Here is a 13,018-nt window from a genome sequence, read left to right as displayed (position 1 = left end):
ACCTTTTGTGGGGTAGATCTCTGAGTTTTTTTGCAAAGTGCCGACGGCTAAATAGCAGCACTTAAAAATGATAAACAACAAGCTCTATGTAATGTTAAACAAAGCTGCGAGATATAAGACCCGAAGCCGTAGACAGGAGGTTTTAAGTATGCTAATAGCGAATAACATGGTTATCAAGCAAAAGAGAGAGATGCAATAAGGAAGAAAAATGTCCCACCGCATGAGCAGCATGAGAGGTACTCTTTTCGGAAACAAAACGAAATGCAATATCCAACACGGCCGGTTGGCCCAATGGCAAGGCGTCTGACTACGAATCAGGAGATTCTGGGTTCGACCCCCAGGCTGGTCAATACTTTTGCATATTCTCACTCCTTACACTTTTGCCATCAAGCAAGGCGCTTTTCTTCTTGCCTTTTCATCTTTTAATGCCTTCTATGTATGTAGGGGAATAAAATCCGCGCATTCGACCCTTGCTGTGTGCTCTTCTCGATTCAAGATTGTCCCCTGTTATTTTGATATTTGTAAGTGTACACCGTTGATGCTCTTGCTGCGGTAGAAACTTTCCAATCCAAGGTATCTGATCCGCGATTAGAGAGACGGGAAGCTCTACAATGTTAAGTTGTCTAGTGTATGCTGGTTACTGGCTCCAGAAAGTATGTGAATTTTGGCGTCACTTACCTCCCTGAGGTTGAAAAATACTTTATTCTTTCATCGGGTGGCGACAACATCTCATCTCGTAGCTTTCATACGGTTGTCTAACCCTTTCAATTTAATCCGTCCAGCCCGTCAGCCTATAAAGCGAACAGCTCGCTATTGACTGGGCCAAAAAGAACCTCCTTTTCTATTAGGAGCTCAGCTACCGTTGCTTACTGTACCACACATCTTTTCTGATACTTTATGATGTATCCTCTAACTGTATCCTCATCTTGCGGGAAACCCGTAAAGGGTCGAAAGCTTGATACACAGGTAAATACAAATGCTAGTCGTCTGACTGAGCGCCAGGTGAAGCCCTTGCGTGTTACTAAGAACCCAACTCGATGCCTTCATAGCCAAAGTCCCTTCTCGTGCCTTCCCTTCTTGTGCCTCCATTTCCAGTCGGCATTGCTTACAAACATCCCGTGGACAAGATCAGCTCGGATACCGAGTACCGGGGTAGACGAATTCGACGCTTACTCTTCTCAGACAGTGCGTCTAAGGTTGGCGTGACACAGACCCCACTCGAAAGGAGATGCATGTACCAGAACATTGCCATCTTGAAGATGATGCAGGATGGGTATACACGGCCGCGAGGATTCCTTATCTTGCAGAAGAGGAGTATTCTAGCCGCAGTTCCCTTCTTTTGAAAGCCTGCGGACTTGAATTGCTGGCTGGTTAAACTTCTCACAGCCTCAGACAACTCTATGCTAGCAGCCAAAGTTTCGAGGGGGGAGAGGGAAAGAGATGCCTTTCGCGTTTTGATACCATCACGCCTGCATAGCAAGCTTCTATTCGACCATGTCGGTTTCGAGTTTAAATCAAGACTTCTCAAGATCTCCGGTCACAAGTCAGGGGCTGGCACCTGTCTGTCTCTCCTGCTAATGCGTTATCCGTGAGGTCGCGGATGTCATCAAGACGAAGAGCGCTCAAGAACACGCACTGAATGCCGCATCAGTTCCGGCAGCAGACCCTGCGTTCCGATTGATAAGGTACAATGGCCGCCTTGATTTGGCATATGAGGGCAGCAAAAACCTCGACCTTGGAGGTGGAATCTCGTAGGCTTTCCAGGCGCTCCGGCAAACCCCGACCTGTTTAACGGCAATTGGAGAATGCGAAATAGGAAATTGGTCTTCAGAGCATGAACGGAAGGGGAACCTTGCCCGCAATGCCCTCGATACGAGAACTGCCTCCATCGAGTCGCAGACGACAGTCCTCCTCGCGCATGAGAATCTCAGAACCCTGTTCTCAGAGACAGAGAGCGTCCCGAAATACGGTGCTACTTTGTCAATCTCCAAAAGCATGCCAATCACTAAACCTGTACTCTACTGTTCTGCCGAATGACTCTGGAGAGAACGTGGCAAGCCTCGCGTGCCAAATGACGCGCATGTATCGCGAGACTTGCAAGGGACACTCTTCAGCTCTGAAGCATCCGGATACTCGGTTTCCATCATTCCAGTGAAGCACACGTGTGGCGAGCGGCAGATACCTATGTGCGTCTTGCATGGCACCAATCTCGCACTTTGGACATGCCTCCACGGGATGCCCCGCGTGGACCCCGTTGTCTAAGTCCAAAATTTCAGGGGCTGAACAGGGTCCATCTGCTCGGTGTGAGGCAAAGACATCATGTCTCTGGCTGATTGGAGTGGAACAAATGGCGTCAAGGTCGATTCCTAGTGGGAATTGACTTTCACGGTGACGGGGTTGAAACTGGAGTGAAGGGTGGGCTCCTGGACACAAGGGAGACAGCAGGTGGTTGTAAGCTCGCGAAACCAAGTCTACTCATAAACGCACAATGACCCCCCACCATTGCTCACCAGGGAGGTATCGTGCATGAGTGGTCTGTGCAGAGCTACCTGTCAAGTTGCCGTTTCGAGCATGCTTCTTGGTCCACAGATTCCAGGAAAAGTCTAACAATATTGGCTGGCCCAGATCGTCTAGTTGGTTAGGATGATACGTTGTGGTTCTTCTATACAGCGATCCGTGTTGACGGCGGTTCGAATCCGCCTCTGGGCAGTTTACATTTTTGCATTTTACTAGCATAGACAAAATAGTCTGTAATATTCCTTCTTGTCGATTACCATCAATGGACATGATTTGTTTGCTTGCTTCCAGTAATCGGAGTTTAGTGACATTGGCATTCGTTTGTATCGCGTTTACCCCTGTATTGTATCCTACAGTAGCACAAACACAGATCGTACATTTCCGCTCCCCTTCACTGCTACACACTCTGCGTCTGTATCCAGCTCAGTGGCCTCGTCCTCCTCGGGCGTCAAGTCTGGCCAGTCTCTCCACAGCTCACAGGTCGCCTGTCTGGTGTACTCGTTCCGCCTGACCAGCCTCGCAACCCTGACTGCTTGTTCTTGGTCCCCCACCTCGAACAGTAAAACCTTTGGCCGCAGCCGGCGTGCAACGTCCAGCAGCCTGGCATAGAAGACGTCGGCATGGTCGCAGCCGTCGTATGTGGGCGTCGTGTCCCCCGGCACCAGAGCCAGCCTCGGCTCGTACTTTCGCACAGAGTAGCCCATCTGACCGCGGCCGTACGTCCAGACTTTGCGCGAGATGTACGGCGGGTTCGACACCAGAATGTCACACTGGGGTATCGTTGCCATGGCCGCCTCGTCAAAGACGTCTGCCAGCTGGAAAGAAACGTTCTTTTCCTCTGTAGGCCGGAGCAACGCACCGGCACCGGCATTATGCCGCAGGTTCTCCCGTGAAAGACGCACCGCGGTCGGCGAGACGTCCACCCCAGTGACACTCAACCTCGCCGCTCGCCGCGCAAGGCCTTCGTACAGCGCGAGCGCGATGCACCCGGTCCCGGTGCAAAAGTCCACGATCCGCAGCCCCCTGTCCTGGGGGTGCGGCAGACGGCCGGAGACGATCATCTCCGTCAGGTGCAGCGCATACGCCTCGGTCTCGGCGCGCGGGGCGAGCACGCCGGGCCGGCACCTGATGTCCAGCGCACCAAAGGGCTGGGAGCCGAGGACGTACTGCAGGGGCACGCCGCGGCCGCGTCGCGCGCAGAGGCGAGCGACGCTGGCTTCTGCGCCACCACCCCGCGCCGGGGCGCTGGCAACGTGCGACCTGATCCACCGGAGCTCGGTCACGGCGGAGGGGATGTCGCGACACGCCGGCAGGAGGGTCGCGACGTGCGGGGAGACGGCATGGGCGCGGCGGATGAGAGAGGGGGGCAGGCGAGGCATCTACGGCCAAGCGGGGCATACCTATCACGGACTGACTGCGTTGAGGAGTTTCCTGGTCGGCGCTGACTCACGGCATTGCGCGAAAAACCTTATATAGGTTGAATGGTGGTGTATGGGTAGCGTGTGTGGTGTAAAGTTTGTTCAGAAAAGCAACGAGGGTGTGACCAAGGACTTGGTAAAGCTTTTTCCTTTTTTATTTTACCTTTGCCCCTGCTCCCTAGAGGTTCACGCTTGGGCCACACTTGCAAATGAGACGGTGTTCGGTGATCGGTCTCGAGCCAAGTCCAATGATCTAATTCGGGAGAAGCATTATTCACATCATCTCGAGCTAGAATACCGTCGCTCTCTTCATGTACAAATCAGTTGATATGTGGAGAAAAGGATATTACGGGGGATTGTTCCCGGCTCTTCTGGCATACCGGCTGTAAGTGATAACACACATCTAAGGATTAGTCGGTCAAACTCACGTCATCCTTCAATCAAAACACTAGCACCAAGTTAAAAAGCGGCGGGTTCGGCTTGGAGTGCCGATCGAGAAAGACACTCGGGTTTTTCTTCCGACAAGAAACTTAGACCAGCGAACCTTGCCAACGTCGGCGATGACTTCAAACCACAAAGAGCCTACGCGACCAAGGCCGACCGCAGAGAACCTGGGCTTTACGGGGCAGGACTGAATTATCCTGTGTGCACAGGACGTTTTTGTACGGGGAGGAGGACCGTGATGTCCATTTCAAGATGCTCGGGCGGGTCCATGGAGCTTGAGAAGCCTCGATACCGTGATGGACAGCGAACAGGTCGAATCAGGAACAATAAAACAATCAACCTAACTCCGTTACCCGAATCGCCATGTATAATATAGAAGAGATATTACAGTCCCCATCTATTTTCCTTCCGGGCATCATCATCATCATCATCATCATCATCACCACCATTGACTCACACACCACACTACAAGCAAACCAACCACTACCACAATAATTTCAAGGACTTCTTCGCACCCAACGCACCCTCCAAACAAACCCCGATCCTCGACCGCCAAAGATGCGCATCCCCATGGCTCATGTGATCCTGCTCCTCGGCGCCCTCTTGGGCGCCGTCGACGCCGGCGCGGGCCATTGGAGGAGGCTGCGTCGGATGTGCTGCGACTACCCGGACCACAACGTATGCCGCGTCGGCCTCGAGCGCTGGCGCATCTGTGACGAGGCCTGGAGGCAGGGCAAGAGCCTGGCCGGCTGCGGCGACTTTCGCCAGAACAGCGATTTCTCCCGCGTCGCCTGTCGCCCCGGCATCGACGGCCCGCCCGACTGGAAAGACGAGGAGAAGCCCAGGCCTTGAGCAGGAAGGAAGGGAAGGGGAGGGAAGGGGGCCAGCTCTCTCCCCGGACGGAAAATGAACGACTACCGCAGACCCTGCCACGGCCTCGACAGAAAACCTTGGAAGAAATAGTTTCTGATGGGCTGCTAGGGGGTTTGCGCCGGAATGTGTGCCAAGGAAAGACATCAGGGGCTACTGTTCCGGTGTTTACTCTATACTGCCGGCAGATAATCTTGTTATCCCACGGCGCAGGATGCCATGTCTCGGAGCCAGCATGCCAACGGGGTCCCGTCACGTCTCGTCAGTGTAATTGCAAGTTTAACCACCAAGATGGAAACGAAATTGACCTCGTGTTTGCTTCACCTACTTCTTCTGGTCCAGCGTTGCCGACTCAGAAGGGAGAGGGTACCAAAGAGATATATGCGAGTGACGCCGTTGAGACTGACCAAAAAGTGATGGTGAATCCGACAAGAACAGAAAGATGATGGGTAATCGCAACCAGAAAAACAAAACAAAACGGTAGAGTGATGTTACAAAGCCACGACCAACGACTCCCTAAAAGGAATGAGATATCATATCTAACCGATGAACGCCTCAAAAGGACAGGAAGCAACATAAACCCAGCAGAAACCGAGCCTGCGCCTACGCCTCCGTAACCGTGATACTCATAATGTTCTTCTTATAGTCCTCGATGAAGCTCTCGTACCGCGGGTATACCTCTCCATCGGCTTGACGCCTGCCCTTTTGGTCCTCCTCTTTCTCCTCTTTTTGATCTTCCTCGTCGGTACCGTGCTCATTTCGTTCATCGTCCGCATCGCTTTCTCCTTCTACCCTCGTGTCGTCTTCTTCCGAGTACCCGTCCCAAAAGTTGCCGTCCTCAAAATAGTAATCCGCCCAGTCGCCGTAGACCTCCGGCTCACTACCTTGCTTCTGATTTTTGACCTCTTCTCTAGGCCACGGCTCGGGTAGCCAAGCCGAGGCCTTGGATGCCGGAGCCTCGGCGTTGAGGACTGTGTCTCTAGACGACCGCCATGAGTACTCCCGCGGCACCGGTTCCGGGCTGATGTGCATCAGGTGAGCGACTTGGTCTGATGGCGGAGGGGTAATTGGGTCAGTCTCGGCCCGGAGTTGAGAATCGGTGAACGGTGTTGCGGGTCGGATCTTTACCGGCGTCAGCGGCGACGGTGTGGAAGGCTCCATCGAGTCATCGCCAAAGACGGTAGGCGACGACGATGCCTCAGTCGATGATCGGAGGGTTACCCGCTGGCACCGCTGTACACAAGGGGAGTCGTGCTCTCTTGACGATAATCGAGATTCGAGGCTGTCATCGGACCAGCGTGAAGTGTTGGCTCTTGGCGTATGAACCTCGAGATATGGTTTATTGCGGTACAAAGTAGGTGGCGGAGAGAGAGCTGCGTCTGTACATCTTTTGGGCTCGACGATCGACTCGTTATCGTCGTCGTCGTCGTCTTCGTCACCCTCCTCCTCCTCCCCTTTGTCGCTGACGCCGGGTGTTGCCAGCGTTGATTTGGTCGAGCTTCTACCGACGTCCACCACCCTGGCCGGGCCAAACGAATTTGTCCTGGCGAGTCGTGCCTCCTCGAATTGCACGCTCTCGACCCTTACGCTCCGGAGATACCTGCGGTCTTCAGGGTCGTCCTCTTGGGAATTTGGCCACATCTTGAGACCACTCTTGGTGCTGCCTCTTCGATGTTCCTCCTGCCTCTGCAAAGACATGAGGAATTCCATGCACTGTTCATCGGTTGGTATCGCCGTCCTCGAGATTGGACGTTCTGGCCTGTCGGGCGTGTGGGTGATTCGGAAACCCGAGTCATCCTCACGGAAGTTTCTCGGCGGCTTTGGCGACTTTGGCGATTTGGAAGGTTTCGGAGAAGGCATAATGTTCTTCATCTTAAGACCCCGAAGGTATGGTGACAGCTGCGCGGTCCAGCTCAACTTCCTCCCGTGATCGTTCATGTTGACTGTTTGCGGGATTTCCCACGAGGGAGGCAGCGCCGACGGGACGGTGGATTTAATGTCCATGACTCCAAAGACTCACGGGTAAAGTCTTCCTGCAAAGGCCAAAAATTCTAAGGGTGAAGGTTTGGGCTGCTCATGCACCGTCGAGGGAAACCCTTTGTAAAGACCGCAAGTGAAAAGCCATCATGGTTCGGCAGCTGACGGAGGGTCGGAGACAAAGAATGCTTGGCCTGATAGCTTCTCATTTCGGCCAAAGACGTGGAGGAATGTGGCACCTCCAGCAAAGTTTACCACCACATTCCTTTGTCCGGATGGTAATCCCCGCCCCAAGTTGACCCTCAAGGGAGGGTAGGGAATAAACGCCAAAGTATGAACCGCCCCCGCGTAGCCTGATCTGACCATGTTTGCCCCTCGCAGGATTCGAGACATTTCCACCCTACGGCTTATTAGAGCCCAACCGTGACAGTCATGTTGTTACTCAGGACCAACATGGCTGGTGGGAGCTCGTGACACAGGACTTCAATATCCGACAGGTACCGAATGCTTGCCTGCTCATCCTGGCATGTTCCCTCGGTGGGCACAGGCAAGGTGGTGAATAATACTGCCGTGTCTTTGCTGTTCTGCCGCATGAGCTCATTGAGGATGACATGCTGCGCCCGAGACGGCAAATCGTTGAACGAAAGTGCAATGCCTTGTGTTGAGTAAGGCGACCCCTCTCCATTACCGTCAGCCCTCGAGTCTAGCCTGTATCGCCCCACAAGTTCCGCCATGTCCATGTGCACATAGCCAGGGTCGGTGGCGGATGCGGCGGAAGCTTTGTGGGACTTACTCGAGGCTTCCGCAAACGTGCTGGTGAGCTCAGACTCTTCGGGCACGGCCACCGTCATCTCGGGCACTGGGCGATTAGAGAACCGTCCTGTAGAGGATTGGCGAGAGAATGCGGGTTGTTCCGCTCTCGGCGTCTCCTCTTCTGTAGTGTCCGCAAACATGATCGTCGGCCCAGAAGTGCCCTCGACATCTGTTCTCGTCTCTGGCATCGGCCGGCTGGAGAAGCGTACCGCGGACGACTGACGAGAGAGAGTCGGCCTTGCAGGAGTTGCGTATCCAGAGGCGCTTCCTTGGGTCATATCGGAGAATGTGTTGACGCCAGTTGACCGAAAACCGCCCATAGAACGGGCAGTGCTGTTGCGATCTAGCAGAGGCCGTTCGGTCGGAGTGGGGGGTACCGACGCACTGTCGACAGGCACCACGTGGCTTGGTCCCAACTGTCCTTCAGTCCTGGCTTGTGACACCATCGTACCGTACGTGTTCGTAGCCGGTGCGGCGCTCTTGCTGGACACGCCACGCTGATGCTTGGCCGATCCGGTGAGCAAGTCTTCGCTCTGGCTTCGCCCACGTCCTCGTGCCACCAGCAACGGGCGCCGCGTAGCCTCGATGTCGGGCATTTCGTCGTCGCTGTACTCGCTGCCGCCGTTTTCGAATTCGGAATCGGAATCCAGGCAGGACGGCGGCTGTTCCTGCTCGCTAATTTCACCATCGGAGTTGGACTCTTCCTCAAAGACTTCATCTCCGAGATGAGACGTGTGAATTCCAACACTGACGCCAAGCCGGGAAAGGTTGGATACCGTCGGCTTTCTGGGGATCTCTCCAAAGTGCATCAGACTTGGCCGTCGTCCACTTTCGATATCCTCCAAAGGTATATGCGGGTTGAATACACCAGGGCGTCCTGCCGTGGACCCGATGATATTTGCGAAAGACGTGAGCTCTTCGGTGGAGTCCAGGTTAGGCTCCCGGCCCCGAAATCTTTGGAGATCATCCCACCATTCTTCGTCTCTGAGGAGGTCGTGTACCATGATTTGGGATTCAATGTCATTGGACTGCCCATTGATGATCAGCTCGTAGGTGTTCAGATGTCCAGAAGCCAGCCAAAAGACTATGACCTCGGCCTCAATCCTCAGCTTGTCAAGTAATGCCTTGACGCGGGCCCTCTCTTCTCCAACCTCACTCTCGTATTCCACGAACACCACAACGCGAATGCTGTAGACTCGGTGCCACGTGGGAACGCTGGAGAGGATGTAGCCGAGCTGGAGAATCAAAGTATCTGCGAATGCGTCAGCGATCTCCCAACATAGCCACAGGACTGTTGCCATACACGTATCAAAGTTAGTCGTAAGAACGCTTTTCCCATCTGATAGGACCTCTGCCGACATCTGAATCGGCCAAAGGTCAATGTATTTCTTGCTGTTGGCCTTGTCCTTACGCGGGGTTTCCAGCTCCTCAAAGCCCTTGCCGATTGCGACGTTGAGCTTATGCCTCAAAGCCAAGTCTTCTAAAATTGTCATGTAACTGGTCACGCTCATCTGGTCCTCGGTTTTGATGACGTCCGTAGGAAGAAAGCTGTCCATCAGGCGTGCCGATGTGTCACCTCGCTTCCTCCGCGCAGGTCGTTCCTTGGCTTTTGGTGGATGGGGGGGATTGTAATTGACGAATCCCGGAGGCTTGGGGACCTTAACCGAAGGACGCGAGTTCCGGAGTTCGTCCATGTTGTAGAATCCCATGACGGCAATGTTCGGGCGCATACCTCCCAGGCCGGCTGACAGAATCAAGTTTCGGATGCCCCAGGTGATGGAAGGAGACATTGTAAGCTGTACGAATGCCTTGATGCGGGAGAATTCCGAGATATACTTGGTCCACGCCGCCTGCTGGAGTCTCGCTTCATGAACGCCGCTGCTGAAGTCGTCGGTCACAATGACATGGCCGAGTATGTACAGACCGCCCTTTTTGACGGAGTTGCAAAACTGGATCAGTCGGGTTTGCCTCCTCGGATTGTTGACGAGCAGGATGATCTGTGGCCTCCAGAACTTGATGTGCTCGGGTCGTAGTCGCAAGAGGTACTTCCTCACCTGATGATAGATGAGGTTCTGCGAAACATCGCCCCATCGCTTCGGTGGGCTAAGATAATGGATCAGGGAGAAGAGAAAGATGAGCAGACAGACGGCAGTGGCCGCGTAGGTTTGGTCGACGAAGAACATAGCTGCCGCAGATAAGATACTCCCGGCGAAGGCCGTCTCCCAGCTGAAGAACTTGAAAGCGGGCCTGAAGTTGGGGGCCGATCCTATCTTGAGTAGGAAACATGCTAGATTCATGACAAAGAAGGTCATCTAATGAACGTCAGCTTCTCAGGAATCCAGCTCGGGTTCGAGGGAAATGTCAAATTACCTGATATCCCATAGAGATGAGAGTTGCGATCTGGTTCAGATTGGCGAACATGGCAATTTGAGCAAGGGCATACGTCAGAACAATGGCTTGGACCGGCTCGTCGTTCTTTCTTGTGCCCCGTGAAAAAGGCAACAGGCCGGGGAGCAACTTGTCCCTGGCTAATGCTTGCATGAGTTTGGCAGCCCCTATCAGTCCCATTACGGCAGAAAAGAAGGTGACGGCGCACTCTCCAGCAAGGATCAGCGGCATTGACAGGCTTGTGACCGAAATGATGTTGGTGTTGTTGAGAAAGGAGGCATGTGTCGTGGTGGCAGCCATGGAGAAGACTACAATCAGGTACGCGATGAAGGTGGTCATCATGGCCCAGAGAGTCCCCTTTGGGATATCTTTGCTGGGGTTATGCAAATCTCCCGACATTGAAGCCCCTGCGAAGATGCCCGACGTTGCGGGAAACAGGATGGCGAAGACCTCCCGAAAAGTCTCGAGTCCCTTGTACGACTTGCTCCTCGTGTGAGGGGCAAAGTTGTCGACTAGCGTTTCAATGCTAAAGCCAGTGAAGCGCACGCCGAGCTCAGGATCGTGGAAGGGTGATCTGAAGGCGGCAGATATTGGGATGCTGACGATGGCAAGTGTGAGTACGACGAGTAACGCATTGCTGGCCTTGGCAAATATGCCGCTTCCGGCCAAGCACAATCCAGCGCAGAGCAGCAAGGCCAAGGCTTGTAGAAGGAAGACAGTCCAGTATCCATGTGGAAACGAGTCTCCGATATTCATTTTGATGCAGTCAACCAGACCAACAACGTTGAGGGCAGTATTGAGAACCTGAGCAAGGTAGAACAGCACCCCAATAGAACCGCCGAACTCGGGGCCGAGAGATCTTGAGATGACATAGTAGGCGCCACCACCCTTGACCTCGCCGTTTGAAGCTATGGCAGACAACGAGAGAGTCGTCAAGAAGTCTACAACGTAGGCCGTGACCAGTAATCCTAGGGTTCGTGTTAGTGCGCGGTGAGAGAGTGAAGGGCGTCTGTGCTATTAGCCGACGAACCAAGCATGCCCAAGAGCCCGACCTGGCCGAGAATCCAGCCGAAACGAAGGAACATGAGGATGCTGAAGATATTGAGGCAGACGGGTATGTAAACGCCTGACACGACTCCCAGCTTGGATTTCCTGCTGGCCTGCTCCATGCCGGAGAGACACTCTCGTCTGTCGTCACCACCCATGGTGGAGGGCGCGTTGCGCGGAAAGGGGGCCGTCCTCGGTTAGGCACAGCACTGCGAAACTCTCACCAGAAGGGGGAAAGAAAACCAAAAAAGACGCCGCCGCCACGCTCTCTCGCTCTCTTTCTCTCTCTTGTTGGGTTGATTACCTAGCCCTTGGTCGAACAACAGCAAAGAGTCGACAGGGAGGAGAAGGAACACTGATGCGAAATTAGATTGGACGAGGGAGTCTTCAGGTGGGAGAGTCTCGGTATATAAATCCCCGCGCGCAATTGCAGCAGTTTGCAATGATGGCTTCGGGTTGATTCGAACAGTTCCCAGAAGCGTCCAAGTGTGGTTGAACGACGGCGGTGGTTGATCATGGCGGCCAGTAGGAGGATTGCCTAACTGAAGTATGGGCGGGCCGCACAGGCATTTAGCTGGCCCGGCGCATGTCTCGCGTCCTTTCTTACCGTCTCGTTTTCAGGGTTCACGGTTTCTGCGAGCGAGGGGACGCCTGGGAGCCGATCCAATGCAAGCAAGCCTCTCCATTATTACCCCGCGTGCCGATTGGAAAGTTGCGATATGCTCCAGTCGGTCGTGCCGTATTACTGGTGATCCACCCACACCACCAAGCTTCAAGATTCAAAGATGCAACGAGATGCAGCAAGATGCAGGCGACAAAGCCCGAAGGAAGAAGCCAGACCGACGTCATCTGGCAGCGAACGACAGCTCGGACCAGGTAGGCAGGCAGTACAGAACTGTATAGTACACATGGTTGGTGATGGCGGTGGGTTCGCTATCCACCCACCTACCGTACCTTGTGTCAAAAGACTGGTAGGTAGACTCGGCGGAATCGATGTGTGATTTTGTGCAGCAATGGGCTGGACAAGGTTTGTGCGACAGCTTTCATGACAATGTCGTCTCATCGTCATGAGTGGACATCACTGGTCAACGCGAGAACAAGAGCGACAAGGAGAATAAGTACTTCTCAAACGCCGACAGTCCGGCTCGATGTTGCTTCGTCCGATACTTGACAGGGCTGGCTGCCAGACCACTGCTCTAAAATAGGAAAAAGAAACCCCGTCATTTGACAGATTTCAAGTAGATCGACGATACCGGTCCGGAATATTGGCTGGCGTTACCGTGGCAGGCATGGGTGCGGCGTGGCGTGGTGTGGCATGCATGGCGTGGCTTATCTGGTATGAGGCTGTCTAATACCTATCTATCCACACCGTCGTCCATGACTCGATGAGGGTTTCAATACCAAATGCGAAGGGGTGTGTGTCTCCGTCTGTCTGTCTGTCTTGCCCATGGGAGGTTTCCCGCCTACCGCTGCATGCGCGCAGCCCCCGCCTCTCCCCACTCCAAAGCCGCTGAAGAGGGCTCGTCGCGGGGTGCCCCCCACTC

General features: G+C 54.0%; 4 protein-coding genes and 2 non-coding genes across 6 annotated transcripts; 3 read left to right on the top strand and 3 right to left on the bottom strand.

Moving 5' to 3' along the window:
- Window positions 1-277: 277 nt before the first annotated feature.
- Window positions 278-349, top strand: GLRG_13089. Its single transcript has one exon. It is a non-coding gene; the product is annotated as a tRNA-Arg (tRNA).
- A 2,270-nt stretch (window positions 350-2,619) lies between these two features.
- Window positions 2,620-2,709, top strand: GLRG_13088. Its single transcript has one exon. It is a non-coding gene; the product is annotated as a tRNA-His (tRNA).
- A 158-nt stretch (window positions 2,710-2,867) lies between these two features.
- Window positions 2,868-3,896, bottom strand: GLRG_03022 (HemK family methyltransferase; the record flags this gene model as incomplete). The annotated part of the gene is made up of 1 exon (XM_008093707.1): window positions 2,868-3,896. The coding sequence occupies one exon, from the start codon at window positions 3,894-3,896 to the stop codon at window positions 2,868-2,870; it is 1,029 nt and encodes a 342-aa protein (XP_008091898.1).
- A 1,041-nt stretch (window positions 3,897-4,937) lies between these two features.
- Window positions 4,938-5,231, top strand: GLRG_03021 (uncharacterized protein; the record flags this gene model as incomplete). The annotated part of the gene is made up of 1 exon (XM_008093706.1): window positions 4,938-5,231. One exon carries the CDS (start codon window positions 4,938-4,940, stop codon window positions 5,229-5,231), a length of 294 nt encoding a protein of 97 aa, XP_008091897.1.
- A 621-nt stretch (window positions 5,232-5,852) lies between these two features.
- On the bottom strand, window positions 5,853-7,187 carry GLRG_03020 (uncharacterized protein; the record flags this gene model as incomplete). The annotated part of the gene is made up of 1 exon (XM_008093705.1): window positions 5,853-7,187. The coding sequence occupies one exon, from the start codon at window positions 7,185-7,187 to the stop codon at window positions 5,853-5,855; it is 1,335 nt and encodes a 444-aa protein (XP_008091896.1).
- A 449-nt stretch (window positions 7,188-7,636) lies between these two features.
- On the bottom strand, window positions 7,637-11,632 carry GLRG_03019 (amino acid permease; the record flags this gene model as incomplete). The annotated part of the gene is made up of 4 exons (XM_008093704.1): window positions 7,637-9,291; window positions 9,343-10,351; window positions 10,410-11,395; window positions 11,458-11,632. The coding sequence occupies 4 exons, from the start codon at window positions 11,630-11,632 to the stop codon at window positions 7,637-7,639; spliced, it is 3,825 nt and encodes a 1,274-aa protein (XP_008091895.1).
- Window positions 11,633-13,018: the final 1,386 nt, after the last annotated feature.

Source organism: Colletotrichum graminicola (assembly GCF_000149035.1).
Source record: "Colletotrichum graminicola M1.001 genomic scaffold supercont1.9, whole genome shotgun sequence".
Taxonomy (NCBI): domain Eukaryota; kingdom Fungi; phylum Ascomycota; class Sordariomycetes; order Glomerellales; family Glomerellaceae; genus Colletotrichum; species Colletotrichum graminicola.
Note: the sequence above shows the minus strand (reverse complement) of the source record. Positions and strands in the feature narration are given on the sequence as shown.